This window comes from Siphateles boraxobius, unplaced genomic scaffold, assembly GCF_051911475.1.
Source record: "Siphateles boraxobius isolate OS27281-9 unplaced genomic scaffold, OSU_SipBor_1 13, whole genome shotgun sequence".
In the NCBI taxonomy this organism is placed as follows: Eukaryota; Metazoa; Chordata; class Actinopteri; order Cypriniformes; family Leuciscidae; genus Siphateles; species Siphateles boraxobius.
This window is the reverse complement of record NW_027508733.1, coordinates 21592950-21616620: the sequence shown is the minus strand read 5'-3', so window position 1 is coordinate 21616620 and position 23671 is coordinate 21592950. Positions and strand designations below refer to the sequence as shown.

Below are 23671 nucleotides of genomic sequence, written 5' to 3'. Positions count from 1 at the left end.
ATACAGCCGTAGTGGAGAGTAGAAAGAGGCAGGCTCTCTCACATATCACCGTTTCACAGAGTACGACTCATCCTGCCTGATACACTCACACACACACACACACACACACACACTCTCTCTTTTCCCTCACACACTTGTGCAGAAAGCCACACATTATTCCCTCCTGTCACTGGAGCAATGTGTACGGAGAACCTCATGACTACCGGCTGGCAACAGTAGAAGACAAAAGAACGATCCAGTGGAGAGAAGAGGAACGATCCGGTTGGGATCTTGGAATCTGATGCTGCAGTCAGGAGCATCTGCAAGCTTAATTGTGCGACTCAACCCGAGCAGCTGTGCACAGCCCACACACCGAAGCTGAGAGGGACAGCCGAGACCGAGGATAGACGCGTACGCCGAGCTGACAGGGCTGGCTGATGTGGACCTACAACCTGTCAAGTTCTGGGTGAGCACTTTCATCTTCTCCATGAAAGGGGCCGTTTAGTGTGGCAAATTGGCAGTGTCCCACCTGTTATTAGGGCTTAAATATAGGGGGCTGTTTGGGGAAGTCTGACCTGTAACTTGTCATCTTTGCCGTTGGGTTGACAAGGACCCGGCGGATACCGTATTTTTCATTAAAATCAGTTGCTATTGCTTCGGGAGCTTCAAAACCATTTATGTCTAATGAAACAATTCAGCCTGCGCCCAGCTTAATTACCTGTGTGGTGTTCGTGAATACAAATAACAAGCCTCATCATTTAAATACGCCTGCTCTGTCTTTGGACGTCCTCTTCAAGGTGGTTTTAAAGGGGTAGTTCATCCAAAAAATGACATTTACCCACACTCTTGATGCAGTCTTTCGTGGAACGGTTTCACAGAAGACGTCTTAAGAGTTGGTATGTAGCACTTATAGTGACCACTAACTGTATGTCCAAAAAAGACAGAAAACCCCACAAGAGCTGATTCACACAGAATGTGTTTTTGCATTTAAAAACGAGAGTCACAGAGCAGTGAAATGAGAAGAAAAAACCCTGCAATACAGCTGGATTCCTATATTTTTTTAAAGGTTGATCTAAGTTTAACTTGAGCATTAAGGTTATAGTGGCCATATCTGCCACAAGACGATAAAAACACCTCAAGGGTTGATTCAAAGATGCCTGAGACGCAGGGCAGTGAAAAAAAAAGAAAAAAAAGAAGTCTCTGCATTTTTTTAAAAGTTGAACTAAATGAACTTGAGCACGACACGTGAGCGCAATGCTCAAAGATCCATCATTGATCGCTGCATGGTGAAATGCAAAAATACATTCTTTGATAGCTTTATGTGAGGAACAGACGGAAATTGAATTTGTTATTCACTAAAAACTACGAACGTTGTTAAGATTAAGAAATAGCACACCAAGGCATCGTGCAAGATTTGTCATCATTGACGGCAAACCTTACTGGTTCTCATGTGTCGCAACCAAAAATCCCACGAATATCAGTGAATAGTCTCATAAATTTGCATCGGTTCCTCATATAAACCTTTCGTATGACTTTAAAATACTCAAAATGTAGTTCATGTGTCAAGTGAACAATTTTGTGTCTCATGGTTAGTATAAACACTCATATAGAAAGATGCATGAATTTTTGTGTGAAAATTTTCCAGCATACGAATTTGGAACAACTAGAGCGTAAGTAAATAATGACAATTTTCATTTTTGTGTGAGTTTTTCCATTATTACCTTTAATTATTTTGTACTACAAATGTAACATGAACTTGCATTATTACAAGTTGGTGTGTTCAAGTACTCTTGGGAAGGTCACATATACGAGTTAGGAAGTCATATACCAATACCGATAACTCTTTATATTTGAAAGCCGATAACCGATATATTGGCCGATAAATCTAAATCCAAATTTGTATATCACTTTTGAGAGCCTGATTACAAAAACAAAAGTCTCACTGTTTAAAAGCCACCTCCTAAGCACACAATTATAATGTTCTCATTATAATTTTATGTAGCCTATATTACAGACTTAACTGTATTTTCCTTTTTTGAAGTGATTCCAATCATATTTCAAGCAATTCGAAACCATCATGGTGAACAGAGCACATCTGAAGTGTTTTAGCTGACGGAAGTAATCCTTTATATATCAGCTTTACTATATCGGCCAAATTTTCTTATCGGGCTGATAATAATAGCATTAAAAAATTTACATATTTCGGGTGGCCGATATCATGTATATGATGTATACTTTCAAATCGCTCTCGTGGCACTTTGACCTTACGTTCAAATCCAGCAAGACTTTTTAAATGATAAATAAAGATTGCGCATCAGGTGCTTTATTCAATTTAGGAAGGTTCTGTAAACTGAATGGTTATATATTCTATTGTAATTGCACTATACTATCATATATTGGGGCGGATAAAGTAATAAATCCTACATTTCAACAACCATCAACTTTGCATCCATAGTGTCCTCCATTTTTTTTTCCTCACTGCATGTCCCCAACTGGGAAACTCTTGGCTTAAATAAAATCCCACTCGTAATTATGACATTGCGGTGCTGTTTATGTGCATGCAGCTAGTAAATGCCATCTTTACCACATGACTTGAAAGTACCAAGTGACTTTATTCTCACCTTGAGAACTCATCTGTTGGAATATCACTATTCAGTCATCATATTTCCATTATAGCGTCCCCGCTCAAAGCTTAAACATCAAAACCATATTGAACAAACTTTGATGGCAATAAAATGAGGGAGGTAATTTCATTTTGGCATCGCTGGTGTTGAGGGCATTATTGAACCTGGGTTATTCAGGCCCCTCTTACTGTAAGTGACAAGCTCTGTCTTTACTGGATCAGCAGCATAAGGTTTCATTGTTGCCTTTATGACAACAGATATGCAGAGCTCCTGATGAAAGCATGATGAGCAGAGAGGATTACTCTGCGTGTGGGCAGTGGAGGAGGAGGAAAAGACTTATGTTCGGATCAGTTCAGACAATAAAGATCAGGCTTGCAGCTGGGAAGGAATAATCAACTTCCTGTCCAAGTTGCAATCGTCTTTTCTTCTCTATTGTGACGTATATCCGATTGAAACGGCTTCTCGAACAAAACAAAAAAAAGTAGGGCGCCCTCACACCAGTAAACATGTCATAAGAGAAGAGATGTTACTGCAAAAAGTTATTTGGATTCAAAATTACGAGGGCACATGGGTTTAAAAAAAATAATGTGCGAGGATAAATCATTTAAAATAAATACTGCATTATTCCGTAATAAAGTAAGAGGGGTCCATTTTGATTTCATGGGGAGTTTAATACTGCACATACTCCGCATTCATGTTATTTTTCCAGTCCTTGTGTTCTCGATTGAGCCCTTATAAACTGCTGCTGAGTTTCTTTGGTATCACATTTAATGAGGTTGAGATCCCTCTGTATCATCGCAGGACTGGGCCTTCTTCAAGTCAGAGTACAGTAATTGGACACTTTAAAAAATCATGAAAAGGGGACAAAGCAGTTTTGAGCCAGTCGTTAATGTTTAATTCATTGCTTTGGAACAAGGCTTTATTTTGCATATCTGAGGCTCCCGATGGAGTACAACAAAACGAGATTTTACATGCAGCGCACATGAGTATGTTAAGGTTTGCATATAAATTTCTGTTCAAAGATCACTGAATGTGAGGCTTTTTAAACTCAGTCTCCTGATTAAAAGATTAGTTCACCATTTCCCACTCGGTAACTCATCCTCGTGTTGTTCCAAACATGCATGACTTTATTTTTTTCTGAGGAGCACAAAAGAAAATGTTTTGAAGAATGTTGTGGTTGCTCTTTTTCATGCAGTTGCAGTAAATGGGATTGATGCTTTCAAATATCAAAAAGGACACAAAGCACCATAAAAGTAGTACATTCCAAGTTTTCTGAATTATTTGATAGCTTTCAAGAACAAACCCATTTTAAGTTGCTATTAATTGATAATTCTCTCCAGTGAGCTGGTAACCGCTATATTGCAAATTTATTTTTATTGGAAAATAAGACAAAATATTCAAAGTAAAGGATTTTTCTTGCCGTGTACAACAGAATTATTGAGTGTATATTTTCATTATTTGTTTAATGTAATATTTTATTTCATTTGTTTTTTTTATTTTCATAATTTTTTATTTTCTCAATGTCTTAATATTTTCCCTCAAAATATTGATATCAAGCCCACAATTTTCACTTTATTACTACTTTCTCAATTTTAACCAGAGGTGGGAGTAAGTCACACATGTTCAAGTCACAAGTAAGTCTCATGTCCCTACCATCAAGTCTCAAGCAAGTCTAAGTCGCATGTACACGCAACCAAGTCAAGTCAATGGTTCACTTCAAGCAAATCAAGTCGAGTCCTGCTAAGGGTCAAGTCAAGTCCAAGTCAAGTTACAATACCAAACCGAAAAAAAGTTTATATTGGCCTCAACCTTATTTATTTTTGATTACCTTGGTTACCTTTCTTATGTTTATATCGTTATATTAATAATATGTGTATAATTTATTACAGCATGAATTAATGATTATCAAAATTTGGAATTATTATTATAATAACAAGTATATGAAAAATGTTGAAGATAAAACATTTGAAGGTAAATTCACAAGGGTGATGCATTAATTATATTGGTTTTATAGTAAATGTCATATGTTTAACTTTGCTTATATATTTTTGTTATGCAATATCACCCAGATATTAACATTCTTATTAATAGCCCATATTTGACCCCTTAAATTGATTTCCAGGGGCATTTTTTATGTTCTAACCATTTTTTTTTTCTTCTATCCATGCATTTACACTGCAATTACCGCACCATAAATAATGTTATGAGATTAATTATTTAAATATAATCATTTTAATATAGAAAAAATAAGATGCTAAAAAATAATAAATTATTTTAATTATGAAATTAAAACGGCAAATAGGGGGCGCCAAATCAACGTCTTAATGTACGAGTCATAGAAGCATCCATTCAACTGATTCCTTCAAAGCGGAATATTCAATCTAGAACTAAGCAACTAGGTCACTCAATCACAAAACCCCCGGATTTACTCTTTTTCTGTGGCTTGTTTGAAACTACTGTCATTGGAGAAATAGAGCAAAAATAGAGAATATTTACAATATTACGTCTAAAATGTCACACCACAATATTCATTCTTTGTTTACTGGACTGTTGTATAAAATCATTATCACATTTGCAATCGCGCCAATATTCTGGAAATATTTTTTAATATCATATATGTTATAAATATAAATAAATGACTCATAGGGACATTTTTTCCACATCTTGAATTTTGGTTGCATATTAATTCTGCTCACATTGCCCCCCAAGTTACCCCCTGATAACATCTACTCTTCCTGCGTCTGCGTGTCGTTCAGAGGCTGGCAGGGCCTCGAGGAGGCAATATAATGACCCCCATGTCAATGCATCCATCTAGGCAAGGCCGAAGTCAGAATAGACAGTGCTGATGGGACTTCAGAGGACCTGCCATGCATTTCTCATGTGACTTAAAATAGAAAGGACAGGCAAGCTTGAACATCTCAAGCTTGTTGCCAGGCATTGGTGAATTATTCAGCTATAATGGAGAACACATTGTGATCATAAAGCCACATGTGGCAGCAAATGCTTGCAACTGCAAATTCTCACTTTGTTCATGCGTCCGTCTGTTCATGCGTCCGTCGGTTTCTTTCTTTTAATGTTTAAATTTTCTTTATGTAACATTGGAATGTGGTAGACTGTTCGTTCGTTTGATTTTACTGAATTAATCTCCTAATTCTACATCTTTATTCTCATAATTTTGATCTTTTCTTTTAAATATTACTACTTTTCTCAAAATATTACTCCTTTATTCTCAAAATATTACTATTCTCAAAATATTACTAATAATTTTTGCTTTATTCTCAGCATATTACTATTTTATAAATTTGAGTTTTGTTCACAAAATATTATTATTCTCAATAATACTACTCATAGTTTTCACTTTTTCACTTTCCAATTTTTCTTGTTTACAAAATATTACAACTTTTCCTCAAAATATTACTCCTTTATTCTCAATTTTTACTTTTTCAAAGTATTGCTACTTTATTTTTTATAATTTTGACTATTCACAAAACATTACTATTTTCTCAAAATATTACTAGTTTATTTTCAAATATATTTATATTCTCCAAATATTACTCCTTAATTCTCATAATTTTCACTTTATTCTCCAAATATTGCCATTTTATTGCCATTTTGAATTTTGTTCACAAAATATTACTAATCACAAAATATTACTTTTTAAAAATTTTTTTACTTGTTTACAAAATACTGCTTTTTCAAAACATTGCTCCTTATTTTCATTATTTTGACTCTTCTTAAAATATAACTATTCTCAATTTGGCCTTTATTTAAACAATGTTGCTAATTTATTCTCAATTCAACTTTATTTCACAAAATATTACTAATTTATTCTCAGTGTTAATTTATTGTGTTTCTTTCTTTAAATGTTTAGATGTTTTCCTCTCACACTAGCTTGGCTTTATTGTTGTGTCAATCTTTGACTAGTGTTTTTGATGTGACTGTTTTCTGACTGTCATTGTGGAGTTTGTCGGAAAGGACATTTGTCAAGGACACAATCAGGTTCTTCACTGTCTGTCTTCGATCAGTGGTAATGTCAAATTGCAACACTGTCGAAGCTCAAAACTGTCACGCATGAAAGGAGGCAATATTGTAATTGGGTAATCCATCTTTTTTTGTCACATACACATAATTTCTCAGGTAAGGTCATCTGTAGAGTTTGCTGACTGCTTTACTGAAAGAGAAGATAAAAAAATGTATGTTAAATGTATGTTTAATTGGGAGATCTGTTTGATCAGGGAAATCCATTGTGTTAATCTATAAATTCAAAGAGAAAACAGGACATTATTTATTATTATAATCAGCTTTTCTGGAATATTAATATTATTTGCAATGTGTATTTGCAATATTACTATTAAAGCACGATTTCACCCCAAATTATCAATAGAATGTCTCATTACTGTATTACTGAAAATATAATAACATTACCCTTATATAGCAAAATATTTTTTTTTTTTGCCCTTAATCCTGCTTAAATTAAACCATGGTAACATTTTATGATGCAATTATAGTATTAAGAATAATTAATAATTTAAGATTAATTGTATTGTGTAATTGTAATAATTTATAGAAATATTGTTTTTTGCAACATAGAAGGTTACTGAGATGAGAAATTGAGCAGGACTTTTATATTCCCATGATATATACAATGGGAACGAAATGCCCAGGTATTGAGTTTCTCTTTTTTTAATTCTGTTATCCAATATTATATATATTTAATTGTATTTTATTCTAGGCCTAGCTACTGAAGGATTATTTCCTTTGCAGAAATATTAGTATTCACTGTCTCAGAGATGAGTGTACTCAAATATGGAGCTAATGTGAAGTTATACACTTAATTAGCTCTAAAAACTTGAATCAGAAATTAATAACTAGTACTATAATTGAAAATAAAATCAGTTTGGAACAAAAAAAATTTGCATTGTATTTAAGCAGAGTGTTTATTGTATCTTGTACACTCTTCACAACTACTTTTTGTATGTGATTTAATGTGTTGCATTGAAGATATATCTCAATGAATCAACAAATTATTATTATTTGACAAATGTTTGTAATTAGATAATGTCCTTACAAGAAGTGTCATACTTAGAAACAGTGAAAAAAGATCTGTAGTTCTTTTGAATTTGCAGAGCTTGCTGGAAAAAAGTACCGATTTTAGTATTTAGTAGAAAATATGGATTCTCTCAGTACTTTCTTCGTTCTTCATATCTCATTTCATCATCCTTCCTCTCTCTCCTCTTAAGCCTGTTCTCAAAGAGACCTTAGGATTGTCAGTCATTTGCAGTGGCTCAGCGTTAATTCCCCACGAACGCCGGGGCATTGACGGGGCTCCCACCCACTGGATTTATATGGTGCCAGCGAAAAGAGGAAGCTTGAGCTCTTGGCGGAGTAAAAAGGAGCACCCGGCAAGTTCCTGCTAAGTCAAATTCTCCCCCAATCCCCTCTTTCTTCCCATCTTTCCCCAAACCTGGTTCTGTCATGCCATATAATTGCCCTGAGAGTAGTTTCCCAAAAATATCATCACTGTTCTTGTGCTAAAATAAGGTAAAAACAAGGTGTTAAACTAAGGGGCCGTCATTTTCAACTAAAAATGGAAACTTTAGGCATTTTGGCAGTTCATTTACACGACAATGCCATTTTGGGGCCTGAAAATGCAAACTTTTGAAAACGGGTTTTAAAGTGCACGTTTTTGAAAACTATATTGTTGTCGCCTCAGTGTAACCCACAAAAACGTGAATTTGCGAAAACAGTGACATGTGTATTACATGTTCAGTCTATGGGTGCATAGTCTTTATTTACAAAGTAACATCGCCACCTACTGGCCTGGCAGCAGAATAAAGCATTTTTAGTCATTTTTGCAACGGGGTTCGTTTTGACAACGTTGTTGTCGTCCGCAAACTGAAAAGCCATAGAATTTGAGCTGACGTGTCTTTTGAACAGTTTCTTAGATCTCCGAGAGTCTGAAGTGGGTGTTGGTCAACAGAAGACATCAGGAAATAATATACACACTTCACAACTTATAACGCGTATGGATTTAAAGACATGAAGCTTTATTTCCAAGCTTTTATTCTGTCGCTTTTAATGTAATTTAGTGCAATTGAGTAATAGGGTATTGTAAGTATTGTAATATTATAATGAATATTTTTGTTAATAATCCCAGACATACGTTCATGCTTAATATGTCCTGTATAATCACATTTATACAGAAATCTATTTTGTGTTAGTTCAGTTACCTGTGTCGACAGTGTGCCGTAGATACGACCATCTTAACGATTTCGCTTATCCTGCCCCGAAATGTATATACCTACCTATATCCTGAAAACTTTTCACGTGTGACTGAAATGCTGAAAATCGGGTGACTTAAGGTCAATGAGGTAGGGAATAGTAAGATGGCCACTCGAACACTTCCGGTGGCTTCACCGCCTGCTGGCAGTTTAGAACGCAATGAGTAATCCAGTCATTTATATAGATCAGTGGTCAAATCCCAAAAAGCGCGAAAACGTTAGCGATGCAGCAGGTTTTACACGGGACATCCTCTGCTTCTGGTTAGCCTGCTGTCGTGTGGTCTCTTTCCTAGAGACAGTGTAAGTCTGCCAGCTGTCACCGCTACGCCACTGTTGTCTAGCCAGTGCAGAGATTAGAGCTGTTATTGGAAACCACAAAAGCAGGCGGTGTGCCACAGGATTAAGGAAGACGCTGAAGTAGGCCAGGCTCTCATCCAGAACAAAAATATGGGGGCCACTGTCCCAGAACATCGGCCGTGTAATAACGGTTAATCCTTCTTTTTTACACCGGCACATGCCTGTCATATTTCTGTCTAGGTTGGACATATTTTTGTCAGAACGGCAGCATAACACTAAGTATACTCCATGGCTTTCATTTAATTTAAGGTTATGTTCATAATTCTAGTTTTAGACACAGAGTGGGTGTTAAACAGCATTACTTTTGGATACTGCTGGTGTTTTTGCGTTTTCTTCATTGCTGGTAATCAGTCTTACAATGAGATCCGAGAAGCTTATTATCCAGCAAGCTCGAGGAAACCCATTCAAGGTTTGAATTACCTCCTCTCTTGCTTAATAAATTCAAGCACTTGTTTCTTAATGCCTATTTGTTGAAGGCTCTGCACAGCACACATTTCTCTAATGAAGCCTGTTTAAGAGAAAAATCGAATGTAATTGACATTTATTTTTCACAATTGTGACTTTTTTTTCCTCATAAATACCTAATTCTTGTAATTGCAACTTTATACTTCAGAACTGCATTTATTTTCTCGTAACTACCACTATCTCACAATGTGACTTTCTCACAATTGCAACTTTATTTCTTCTCTTAATTAGTTGCGACTTTATATTTCATAATTGTGACTTTTCTTGTAATTGGCACTATATTTTGACATTTTTTCTGTAGACGTACGTTTCAAACGTAGTTTGTCTCCAAACTTAACCTCAGGCTCATTATCCTGCAACAGCTGCTGGTGTCAAATGGTTGTCACTGTGTTCTCAAATTTATACTGGTCGACTGAATGCAGTGATAAATGTATGGAGTCATGTTCTAGTATGGACTGTAAATTTTCCATCAAAAGCTAAACTAGTCAAGAAGTTACAACCTCTCTTTTTAATTCACTAAAGTGAGCCAAGAGTGTGAGTGTTTGATTTGATCAGTGTGAATTTGCCAGGCTTCATCTTTGCCATTCAGTCGAGTTCGAACTTCTCAAGGCAGTTGAACTCTACTCTGACAGAGATTAGAGCAACCATTGATTTTGAGACACTTTAAAAGCAGTTTTTTCTTTGACACTCGTTTCAACAGCGAAACCTCAGTGCTTAACCCCTTAACCGTCACTTTCTGAGTGAAGATGTGAAAATGCACTATCCAAACTTAAATGGTTGTGATTCATGAATGCTTTGGAATACAGACCTAAGGTTGGTCTCTTTTTTAAAAAGGCACTCAGCAGAAGTGAAAGCTCTTAAAAAAATGAAATTGTAAAAAAGTATAGAAGTTTTAAGTTTACTGTAAATCAAATGATACGAAAGATACGAAACCTTGCGTCTCAGAGCTTTCAGACTATATGCGCTGTCAAGATTAGAAAAAAAACCCACATTTTTTTCAGCGGTAGGAGCCCGCTTTGAAATCAGATTAAAAGCACAGTTTCTATGGTAACGTAATATCTGATTTCAAAACGGATGAATTTTGAGTTAAGCTTTGAAATGATACCTAATTTATGATGATTACTAAAATATGTGCTAGGAAAAAAGGCAATAAAAAGAGCGCCAAATGTCCTGTTAGTGGGACAGTGACAGTTAAACTGCAATTTTATAGATGCCATTATACTCTCACTGACAGTTTATGGATTTCTAGCCTTTTTAGGTTTCCATCTTCCATACATGTCTATTCTAAAGCCTAGTGAGCTGCCTAAAGAGGCAGTATTTTAAGGCATCACAGGCATACTCTCGACATGAAGGTAGGCAACTTAATTATTCTGCTTTTTAAGATACCTTGTTTTAAGCTAATGCTAATGCATCGTGCTTAATTTCAGTAAAAAATAAGTTAGATGGTGGACAAGGAAATGTTGGTTATAAGTTGTATTTGATTCTGTAAAGAATTTTCTTATTAGAGTAGCATTCTGTTAGCTTAGCAACATGCTAACTGAGTCGCATTCTCCAGTGCTATTTTGTGAGTTGCTGTTTATGTAGTGGGCTCTGAATCAGTCACATATGAAGTTCCATAATGGTTAGGATGCTGACTATGTAGACAGCAAGGCAGCTTTCTAGTTTTTTAAATGGAGCCACTATGTCAGAGGTGAATTTGTGGGGTTTTGCCAAAGGCTTCTGATAATTGTGAGGAACGGAGTAAGTTACTGAGACAAAGACTGAACATCAGCTTTCACGCAGCAGGAGAATAACAAGCGGTTTTCATTGGTGCTTGAGAACTCCAGCTAATTGTGTCTAATTGCTCTTGCTGATTTGTAAGCTGCGAGAACATTGATTAAAGGCGAATTAAAAGTCATGCACAGGGTTTGCCAACAGCCGGAGGGTCTGATTGTCCTTGCAGCTGCTGCAACTTGCAGTAAAGTTTGGCAAATCTCAACCAAAGGTCACGCTTTTACTGAATGAACAGCTTGCTTATCTATTAGCCCATTAGCTCTGTGCTGCAATAAGATCCTGTGCAAGTAAGATGCGTAAATGTGTAAATGTGAATCTATTTGTAGCTATTTATAGCATTAATGCTAATCAGTCCTGATGTGTCCTGGCCTTCTTAAAAGGTTATCAAACAGGACTGAAGTTATTCTTCAAAAGAATCAGGGGAAGTAAAACTATTTATCTATCGAATTTTGTCAATTTTGTAAAATGTAATTTTTTTGTGTGTGACAGTGTTTCCAAAATCACATGCTATAAATCCAAATCCACTCTCATGGAAGGCATAGCTAACCTTGGCCAGGCAGTCTGAAGTGATTCGTTTTGACAGGGTTAGAATGCCAGCCAGTGAAGGGTGTCTTCTAATCCATTCAAGCCAAAGAGACGACCGCAGGACAGCATCCAACCTCCGCATTGTGACCTAGCTAGGCCATGGCCTTTTCTGAAACTGCCCAAAGACATTTCTCATGCAATGCAGGCTTCCCGCTTCTTCAGCTCTCGCGTCTTTCTAATTAAAAGCTTAGGCAACTTCAGTGTTATATTCGCCCCCTAATGGAATGCGTTGTAATTTTATTGCCCTGTGTTTACGAGTAATTGGCCCCAAGAGTCAATTGTGCCAATGAATTGGCAGTTAGGAAAAGTATCTCAAGAGGTTCATGGTGGAAGACATCATAATTAGATGCGTCCTTTCTTGCATGAGCATGGTTTTTACTTTTAACGCTTTCATTTGTTCTTGGCATTTTGTCCCTTGACTTTTAAAAAATCTAGACTTTTAAGAAGACTGCATGTATGATAATTAATCTCTGGGTAGTTTGGTAAGGATATCTCTTTTATTTATATATTTAATTAGTTAAGGGTGCCATAATTAAATAATTATATAGTTACTTTGGAATATGAGTCCATATTCCACTTAGTTTTATATGACTTTATTACATACTCACAAGTTGATGGTGTTTCATGCTAGCGGTCAAATTCATAACATCGAGTCATGGTAATAAATGCTTTAAGTTTATGACACCGCACTCGTGTGTAATCACAATCTGTATACCACTGGTGTAATCCTCTTAATTTATTTCCTCTGCTTTGAGCATCCCTAACACATCCAGTGACTGGGAGCACTCCTGTCAGTGCCGTGTCTCAATTTGGAAGGGCTTACAGAGAGGATGTTAATTTACGGGTACTGTTAGCTGTGCCCAAATGCCAGGGGTGTCATACATGGCTGACCTACTTTACTCCCTGTCCACATGCATGCTGACTATACATGGCTGACCTACTTTACTCCCTGTCCACATGCATGCTGACTGCAGTGCTGCTAGGACCTGGACTACCCAGTGGAACTCATTAGCCGATGCGTAACAAGGACAACCGAACTTGTGATATACAGAAGCGGAAGGTCATTTATATATGGTGGAAAATATTGTGAGGTGTACGTTTTGACATTTTGAAGATGATACCATAGGCACAAAAAATTTTATTTCTTCGATGCCTCAGGATTTGGTCTCTCTTGGACGTGTTGTGCTGAGTTAAATATGATGAGTCATGCCATAATGGAGTATGACATTCACCATCATTGTAATCTGAGCTACTTCACTGAACACACTCCAGTGACTTGTGAATGTTGAAAAACAAAAAATAAGATGTTAATAATTAGTAACAGTTCCAGTTACTATTTGAAACCAGAAATAGCTCAGGACGAGCCACAGAAAAATCAACCAGTAGTGATGTTTCATTCACCTCCCTGCAACGTTCTAGAAAGAATATTTTATGGTTATAAAAGAAAACTAGAAACTAATCTTTAGAGTAATACCCCCCCTATAAAAAAAATACTCCCTGCAATGTTCTGGGAAGGTTAGTTCTTATTTGGTTCCCAAAAAATAACCAAAAGTGAAGATATGTGATGTTCTGTGGTGTTTTGTTTTAACAAATGGGTTTCAGTGAATGATTTACTGAATTACTAATAATAAACAATCTTGCTTAATTCTTAAATGAATTTGTTTTTGAACAAATCAATGGTAAATAAGTCATTGACTTGTTCATAAAGACAAATCACTTGTCGCCACCATCTAAATTTGCGACGTAATTTTTAGAAAGAATTGCTAAATTCCCACCTGCTAATCCCTGTGCTGTTGGAGTAAATATCAACAATATTTGCTCATCGTACGGCTGATCAAATTCAAGGATCATAACTAAATATTTTACTTAAAAAATGCTAACATGCTTATGCGAAGTGTGAATGGCCTAACATTTTAATGAGTACCAAAATAAATATGCTTGCAGTTTGTGATAAAGGCTCATGTGATCATTGTTCAGTAAAGGCAAATGGATCTTTAATGACAAAATCATTAGATTGCATCTCAAAGTTGCACTTTAATACTGGTATATATTGAAGACTTTCCATTATAATGGTGTAAATGAGTCAGATGTGGCCTGAAGGCTGTGAGTCAGACAAAACTGTGAGGAGGATGGCAAGACTTGCGTCATTGGTTTCTCTCCAATTTTCACATAGCCTATGTGACTTTTTGGCCAACAGCCATTGTTTTCAACGCCATTATCAACATCCTGTGGAGAAACTGTGCCCTCCATATGTCGGTGGAAAGTGGCTGTAAATCGCGTTTGTTCATCTGGTAATGAAACCAAATGGCTCTTTTCTTAATCGAGAACTGTATATTCTCTCAAGGTCAAGACCTTTTGGCCTTCGTCACATATTTACGGAAACACATTCAGAATGTTTTGATTACTGAAAACAACACTATGAAGATGATGGTTGAGTTAATGGTTGTCCGTTTACGTTCTGGTGTCTTGATTCCCACATTTAGTCAGTACCTATCCAAATTATTATCTAGCTCCTAAATCTTAGCTGGAGTCAAGGATCAAGACATCTAACCCGACTTCAATGAGCAAAGATAAAACCAGCATTAAGCGCCTTGCCAAGCAGCTGTCAGTTTATTCAGGATTGTGAGCCAATAAAAGAGCGAATGTTCAAGTCATTACATCACTATTCTTGTTGGAGGAGGTCCATCAAGGAACCGTGGTCAATGTCTTTGTTCTGGTAGGTCATGTTCATAGACCATGATAATCTAAATAATTCATCCCATCAGGAAACTGAGCAATGCCAATCAATAGTAGCATTGTGGCCTTTCTATTCTCGCCTGTATTAAATATGCATGTTAAACAAGTCATGTTCCCAGCCTGCGGTGAACCATTGTCTTTCTTCCCTGAAACACAATTGATATTCTATCCCCTCAAGAGTTGTTTGTGATTGTTCTGCGCTGCTTCTACAATAGCATGTCATCGCTCATTAGCTTTTAGCTGATTAGCATGTCTGTTCATGAACCAGATCAGGTGAAGTTTCATGAATGCTTTTAACCTTCCTTTGTTAAAGGTGATATGATTTTATTCATGTTCAGTGCAGATATGTTTATTCAAACATACAGTGCAGATATTTATTTATTCAAGCATCAGCCAGTCCTATCGTGATTTCGGTTTTATTTACAACTAAGCTATTTGTAGTTTTAGAGTGTAAATTTGGTTTAAACATACTTTCCAAACATCAGCCTCACTGAGTTACGCTTTTTGGGTGGGACTGACTTTTTTCAGTGTCGTGATCGTTTTCCAGGGCGTGTTGAAAAATGACCCATAAAGTCTTGAACTTTCAACTGCGTTTAAATTTTCGATTACTCTCTGATCCGTATCTTTATAATTTACTAATACTCTTGCCTTTCCAAACCTCTATGGCTATTTCTTCTGTGGAACATAAAAGATCATTTGAATAATGTTTTTGTCGACACAATGGAAGTCAATGGGGTCCAAAATAACAACAACATTTGGACCTCATTGACTTTCATTGTATGAACAAAAAACCATTTTTCTAAATATCATCCTCTGTGTTCCACAGAAGAACGAAAGTTGTTCAGGTTTGGAATGACGAGTCAATTTGTGCTCAAAATTATTAAAGCCGTAATTGTTTGCTTTTCGCACTTTCAGCATTTCGCAGTCTCTGCTCCTTGTTTGTCATCTCCTTGAACTCGCAAACGTCTGCTGAATCCACTAACATCCCTGCTCTCAGTTGGCTTCTGTTCTCCAGCTAACAAACTGATGCCCTTGTCAGCTTTTGTTTGGCCAAGGGTACCATTGCCTCTTTGAAGTACGTCTTCCCCTTGAGACGGCCCCTCCAGGGAGTCCACATTCAACCTGAGCATCTGTCATTTGCCCCTTCCTCATCCTCGCTCCGCTTCATCCCGACTGACTGTCTCCTCACTGGCCACTGTAAGGTCTCCCCGAGCTGCAGATGATAGATGGGCTTGCGGAGCAGCGAGAGACACAATGAGGAGGATATGTACGGTTATGTAAAGAGATGTGTGGGCAGCATTTGAAATCGATGTGAGTTGAAGAGTGCCATCAGCAGCACTAAACTAGTGCAGATCCAGTGGTGATATATGGGAAAGCTGACGCCTCCACACACTTCCCTTCAGCTTACGGGCGGGCCACTCCATGAGTTCTCGTACCTGCCCTAGAGTTTTTTATCTCCTCCAGTGTGTGCGTTCATTATTCCTTTTTATGTGCTTTCTCTCTAATTAAGGTACTAGGTTGCCTTAATTGCTCCCGGTCCGCATCATCTGTTTAATTGTTTTTTTCCCCCCATCCCAGATTTACTTTTCTCTCTGATGTTTGTGCGATTTCAGCTTGCGCTTATGCTGCTATTTTTTCTTTCTCATCATTAAATCTAGTCTTGTTTATATCCTGAATTCGACAGGAACATCAAGCACCACCTAGTTACATGTTTTTCCCACTCAAAACAAGTACTCCTTCAACATTTTTGAATGTTTTTCATTTCCTTTTCACTTCGGCTCTAAATAGCATGGTTCCACAGAATGCGTTAATTTAAGGATTCTTATGGTTGCATAAAGAGACGAAAGACAAAAAAGTGCCCCAAAAGTACACTTACCTTAAGTAGACTTAAAATGGTAAATGAAACTGAGGTCATACTTAATTCATCATTGCATTTGATAACAAAATATCCAACTAGTGTTATTTTAGTATTATTTATTTACTATTATAATATTTTGTAGCTTTTATTTTATCAGTTTTCATTTTAATAGTTTCTTGTATAATATTTATATTTTATTTCAGCTTTGTCAATTAACGAAAAATCTATTATAATTTATTAAATATATATATAAAAAATATAATAGTTTTATTTTTATATTTTTAGTTAACAATAGCACTGTTAAGTGGCATTTATTTTCAAGAAATATAACACACTTTTCAACCAAAGCACTCCCCAAAAAATTTTGTTTGTTAGGTTTTAAATGACAAAAATTTGGGTATTTGTGGATGTCAAATGTGAAGACGGAACATGGTTATTGTGACTGACTACACACTTAAAATCACCAGTTGGTGAGATATTTAGCTTTTAATGCAATTTAGACATTTGTACGTGTGATTAGAATGTCCAATTACTTTTTTTTGGCATCTCTTTTAGATTTTGCAGCAGTGTTTTTCCTTTTTTTTAATATATATATATATATTTTAGAACATTGCCATTGTCTTGTATTGATATTTTATGTATTAACCGGCCTCTCAACAGCTGTTATGGGGAAAAACTAATTGCTTGATTTGCCCTTCACGTATCGACTAACAGCTGTTATGTAATTCTCAGGTGACATGCTACCTTGCTGAGGTGAACAACAGAGCAAACAGGTAGCAATGTCTCTCATTTACTCCTGACAATTTCAGGTCGAGGCCAGATCCATTTACATTCCATTGCAGATGAAGCTAAAATTGGAACTAAAATGTATTTCAAAATCATTAGAGATTCATTTTTACTCACTCTCATGTCATTCTAAACCTGCATAGCTGACTTCTGTGAAACAAAATATATTTTGAAAAAGTGTTTTTTACCATACAATGAAAGTCAATGGGGTCCAATGTTGGTTTTGGGCTCTATTAATGTTAATTTTATGGACAAGAAAAGTTCTTCAAAATATCATCTTTTGTTTTCTCCAGAAGAAAATAAAGTAATACAGGTTTGGAATGACATGAGAGTGAGAGTGAGAGATGTTGACCGAATGTACATTTTGGTGTAAAAGATTCATTTTGGTTTAAAATATCCTTTCAGGGGGCAATATCATTTTAAATGTATGTCCTAAAACTATGCAATGATATAGTTAGAGCACCTCTATTCCAGCAATCTGGAGTTATTGCAAGTCAGAATGGCATATAAATTCTTATGGGAGCACTTTCCTGAAGACAATTAAATTTAATAAGCTGTTGAAATATGGTTTGTTGACATTTCTGAGGGGGAGAGACGTTGGGGGTGGAAAGAAAAGTGGCAGGGTGTTAATCGTTGCCTATAATATTAGTATTCATGATTTTCTGACATAATGACCCATGACACCTGAGTCATAGTCAGGTGTAGTTTTCTATTCACCTCACTCACGTCACTGCTGATTGTTTGAAGCAGTTGTCTATGCTCATTGGACAGCTTCTTAATGTCAACTGATATGGGTTTGAACCAGGGGCTATACATGTGTTTTGGTTACCAGAGATGATGGGGGGATGGGAGTTGTGCAGGGGAACATCTTGAAATAACGCTGCTAAATTTTCAATAATATCCTGGTACTCAGAGATTGGACTAATAAACTTCTGAACCCAAGGTGAGTCTCATTATGTTAAGCGTTAGCACCAGTGTGGGCCTAAATGTTCAAGATTTGATTGAAAATGCATTGATTGGGATCTCATCAATTGACATTAAAATATTTATCTTTTATGTATTTTTTTTAAAATGCTAACTAACAGAAATCGGCATAATCATAGTGACTTTGAAGCCATTCCTAGCTCAAAGATTGTTGCAGTACATTTATTTTGTGGCTTATAAAGATGGAAAAATAAGTCATGATCTTAAAGAGGGGGTTAAGCCATCTGAGATTTTTGAATGTTCAAGTGTAAAGTGCTCATAACATACTTTTTCTCCTTTAATTTTTACCATGATGATTTTCACTGAGTATATCTATCAGGTTTCTGTTTCATATTGCATTTAAACTTAACCACTTGATGTTTCAGTGGCTTAATCTTACATTTTAAAGGCCTGTTCTCACCAAGACAAAGTTGGCCATAGAATTTGGTGCAATATCATCATCCAACTTGTCTGTTCAAAAAAATGTTAACACAATGTTAGATGGGGTGAATGAAAATGCAAATTCACTTCCTGAGAGTAGGTGGTTATAGAAAAGCAGAAATACCCCAGTTAGGTATAAAGTAATCCTTATTTGTGTTTTGTTTGGAGTGTAAATTCATTAAAATTGCAGTTTTACTGCTTGAAATGACACTAACTTTACTGCAAGAATTTGTCTAAAAATGTGTTGCATTTTTATGGCCTATGTTTTTTAAAACAATGTTAGAAATAGTTACACATGCTCGTACATAAATGTGTTGGTGAGTAATGGGTAGGCTTTTTTACGCTACCTGAGAAGTGGTTATAGTTGAGAGTTGCAAAAATCATGATTCATCAATACCTGTTTTTTTGTGTTCTTGTCTCTTGGTGTGAGGTGCAGTGATCCAGCCCCTGTAAGGTAGGGAAGGGGCATGGCGGGTTGTCCATGCCTGAGCTTACCGGGGCTGCTTGTGCTCCTAACCGCTGCATCCATAGCACATGGTCAGAGCTGCCCACAGCGCTGTGACTGCATCTCTCATCAGAGAGCTGTGATGTGCCAGAACAAGCGCCTGGGATCTATTCCTGGGGGCATCCCAGCTGACACACGGCTCCTGGATCTGAGCTGCAACAGTTTACGCTGGGTGGAATACAATGAATTGGCGACTCTCTCTAGACTTGAGGAGCTAGACTTGAGTGAGAATCTCATCAGCGTATTGGAGCCTAATGCCTTCTCCAGCTTGCTTAATCTTAGAGTGTTGCGTCTGCGAGCCAACCAACTTAAACTCGTGCCCATGGGTGCCTTTTCACGTCTCACCAACCTCACCACTCTGGACCTAAGTGGGAATAAACTGGTCATCCTGTTAGACTTCACCTTCCAGGACTTGAGGAACCTCCGCAATTTGGAAGTTGGTGATAATGACCTGGTGTACATTTCAAACAAGGCTTTCCTGGGATTGGTGGGACTCCGGGAGCTAACCATCGAGAGGTGCAATCTGACTTCTATAACTGGACAGTCTCTTTCCTACCTTCGAGGCTTGGTGACTCTTCGATTGCGCTACCTCAGTATCTCTTTGTTGGAAGAGCAGAACTTTCGCAAACTGGGTGGACTGCGGGCTCTTGAGATTGACCATTGGCCCTTCCTTGAGTACATATCTCCGCACAGCTTCCAAGGTCTCAACCTGTCTTGGCTCTCGATTACCAATACCAATATTTCCACCGTGCCTACGGGTGCTCTTCGCAACCTAATTCACTTGGCTAGCCTCAATCTGTCTTACAACCCCATCTCGGTTCTTGAGTCCTGGGCCTTGAGGGACCTTGTCCGCTTGAAAGAACTACACCTAGTTGGTACCAACTTGATATCAGTGCAGCCCTATGGTCTTGGAGGCCTGCAACAGATACGGTTGCTCAACTTGTCGAACAATGGGTTGGTGACCTTGGAGGAGGGATCCTTCCACTCGGTCAATACGCTGGAGACGTTACGTGTAGATGGGAACCCTTTGTCCTGTGACTGCCGCCTACTGTGGATCCTGCAGCGCCGTAAGACCCTCAACTTCAACGGAAAGTCGCCCGTTTGCGCCACACCCTTGGAAGTGCGAGGAAAAGCACTTAGTACCTTTTCGGACTCAGCGCTCTTTGACCATTTCACCTGTCAGCGGCCCAAAATTCATAACCGCAAGCTGCAACAGTTGACGGCACGTGAAGGCCAGGTAGTGTCGTTTGTATGTAGAGCAGATGGAGACCCATCCCCGGTCATCTTTTGGATTTCACCTCAGCGACGACGTATCACCACCAAGAGTACTGGGAGAATCATTGTCCTGCCTGAAGGTACGTTGGAGATCCGCTACGCCCAGGTAACAGACAGCGGCACTTACATCTGCATAGCAAGTAATGCTGGTGGCAACGACACCTACTTTGCCACCCTGACAGTCAGTGGATTGCCACTGGATGGTGCTCTAGCAGCTAATCGCACCTACTACGTGGGTGATCTTAATGACACTAACTTAAACGACACGCGTGTCTTCCTGAAGTTCACATTGGATCTCAAGACCATCCTGGTGTCCACAGCAATGGGTTGTATTATGTTTTTGGGTGTGGTTCTTTTCTGTTTCATTCTCTTGTTTGTGTGGAGCCGAGGACGAGGCCAACACAAGAACAATTTCTCAGTAGAGTATTCATTCAGAAAGGTAGATGGTCCTGCTGCCAGTGGGGGTCAAGGAGGAGCACGAAAGTTTAACATGAAGATGATATAAATTGGACAGTTTCAAGGGGTAAAGCGCAATTTATTGTTATTTCAAACTGGAATACATTTCTAATACCAGTCCTGCGTATAGCTATAGGTCCAGGTTTTAAGACACAGAGGCTTTTAATAGTAGTAATGTAGTTACTGAGAGGTACTTTCCATCAGCAGTTATTTATAATCTAACCTTACTTTTGGGGACTTGGGACATTTTACATAATTTTTAAGACATTTATGATGAATTGCATCTGTGTGGGGTTGGCTGTTATTAGAGACTTATTTTGAACTTTTTTCATGTGAGAAGGCCAAGCTTGTAGTGATGAATAATGACTATTTAAAAATTTAATTTCCTATTAAAATTAATTTCCTAATTAAAAGAAGGTTCAAGTGTGCTCTTAATATTTTGGAGGTTATTGTGGGATTTACTAATATTGTTAATGTAGAAATAATTATGATTATTAAATGGGTGCTTTCTGCTTGCCAACAAATTGCCAAGTCCCTCCAAAGAAGCAGAATTTAAAAAAAATAAATAAAAAAAATAAGGTACATTATTGCATTTTGCCTCAGCAATTCAATTTAAGTGCCCAATGGTCTATAGGCATGGGCATAAACATTTCACACTGCCAATGAAACAAGGATTTGTTGTTGGAATAGCTTCAAATCTCAACCTGTTAACCACTGGGTTGCTAGAAGACTGTTAAAAAAATTAAAACGGTTTAATTAAATCTCAGTTGATTTTATTTCCTCTGGATAATGAGCCCTGATAACGACTGCTTCTATATTACACTGCCACCTACTTCTGAGTCATACCCGCATAAAGTTAAACACGCACACACACATACAAAGGTACTGTAGTTACAAAATAAAAAGCACATTGTATTTATAAAGCATTACATATTTATCAGCTAAACACCAATAGCCTCAGTATCTACACTGGGTTGACGACATTTTGTATCTTATTGTATATATTGCTGTTTTGTGTGTACATTTTGGTGCCCTGTTTTCATTGTCAAATTAATGTGAAATACTATTATTCAATATAACATGTTCTTAAATTAATCAAAGATGATGTGTGAAACTCCTTAAAAAAAATCTGAGCATTTTATTACTGATGGTGACGATATACATTGTCTTTATGCCTCTTCTATGTAAAGTGTGTAAAAGGGAATGTCAATCTCATTAATTGTTTCATGTTAATTTGCATGAGTACAAAGTGGGAAACAATACAATCAAAGATAGCTTTTTCTGTACAAGTCACTGATCCTTTGATCCATCATGGAGTTCTTATGCTTATTGTCTGTTTATAAATGGTATTTTTGAGGTGTTGGACACTAAATGTTCCCTGCTAAAGTGCTGCTGCTTAAAATGAAACAGGAAGGCACTTTGCAAAGCTGTTCTGCTGCCCCCTAATGTTTAAAGTTTAAAGAACACATGGTATCAGGCGAAACCTTGTTGCCTTCTATTGGTCAACTTAAAATAATTAGATTAACAGATCTGTTTGAGCAGATCGAATACGCCCTGTCTTATTTTAATCAGCATTGTATGTACATTGCAAAACTGCCATAATTTGTCATCAACTACTTCAAAAGTAATTAATGCTTTTTTGATATTTTTTGTAAAAAAAAGTCATTTTACGGTTTTATTTTAATGTAAAATAAATTGGGGATGCACAACATTTTTATGTTCTAGATGTTTTTATTCTTAAATATGTTAAGAATATTGTTCTTATATTGTACTAATAACAAATATGCTGTTTATAAAAGCATGTATCTAAATCCCTGTGTTGGAATTTCTTCTTTTTCTGATTCTTCATGTCTATATCACAAGCAAGGCTATAAATCAATCCAGGGTCTTTTGACTAATTTATGTAATCTAATAAATATATCTCAAAGGACAGAGATGCTTTAGGTTCTCAACTTTTAAATATTTTTTCAGATGCGAAAAGGAGGTTCAAAATAAATATTTAGATAAAACTGAAATAGGCTAAACTAAAGTTTAATGCTTTCATTTTTAAAACCAGGACAATAAACCCCAATCAGAAGGGAATAGCCATGCAATTGGGCCGAATAAATTCAGTTTAACATTATTTGTCTTCAGGTTTACATCGGTAATAACCAGCTTACAAACCACCAGTCCTGATTCTCTAAAAAGTGTCTATTTTTGTCTAAAAAGTTTCAATAAGGACAGCAGCTTGTCAACATACTTCGATTCGGTCTTACAAACTTTGAATAAAATGACATGACAAGTGAGCAATTGTTGGTCATAAATAAGCATCTGGTATAGTCAGCTCATGTGTGCACAAGAAAATGTCAGTTATTTTCTTGTCATGACACTTTTCTACTGTACCATCTGCTGTCTAAAACAAAACACAAAACAAAGTTGTTCACTGCAGGATTTAAAAAGCACAGACATGAAGGCAAATAATATATATATATATATATATATATATATATATATATATAAATATAAACATTCAAAACATAAGTAAAATGTTTTAAGTAGGGTATGACCTTTTGACTTTTAAATAAATTTAAGTACAAAATTACAAGTA

The 23671-nt window shown here is 36.8% G+C and overlaps 1 protein-coding gene across 2 annotated transcripts; it reads left to right on the top strand.

Moving 5' to 3' along the window:
- On the top strand, positions 1 to 22895 carry lingo3a (leucine rich repeat and Ig domain containing 3a). 2 transcript variants are annotated; one of them, XM_077226488.1, is made up of 3 exons: positions 1 to 445; positions 1625 to 1649; positions 19285 to 22895. In XM_077226488.1, exon 3 carries the CDS (start codon positions 19316 to 19318, stop codon positions 21131 to 21133), a length of 1818 nt encoding a protein of 605 aa, XP_077082603.1. In that variant the 5' UTR covers positions 1 to 445; positions 1625 to 1649; positions 19285 to 19315; the 3' UTR covers positions 21134 to 22895. The 2 variants fall into 2 exon arrangements, with proteins under 2 accessions (XP_077082603.1, XP_077082602.1); XM_077226487.1 differs by lacking the exon at positions 1625 to 1649.
- Positions 22896 to 23671: the final 776 nt, after the last annotated feature.

Coding starts and splice junctions, on each gene's coding strand:
- lingo3a (XM_077226487.1), top strand. CDS start 19,316: ATGGCGGGTTGTCCATGCCTGAGCTTACCGGGGCTGCTTGTGCTCCTA.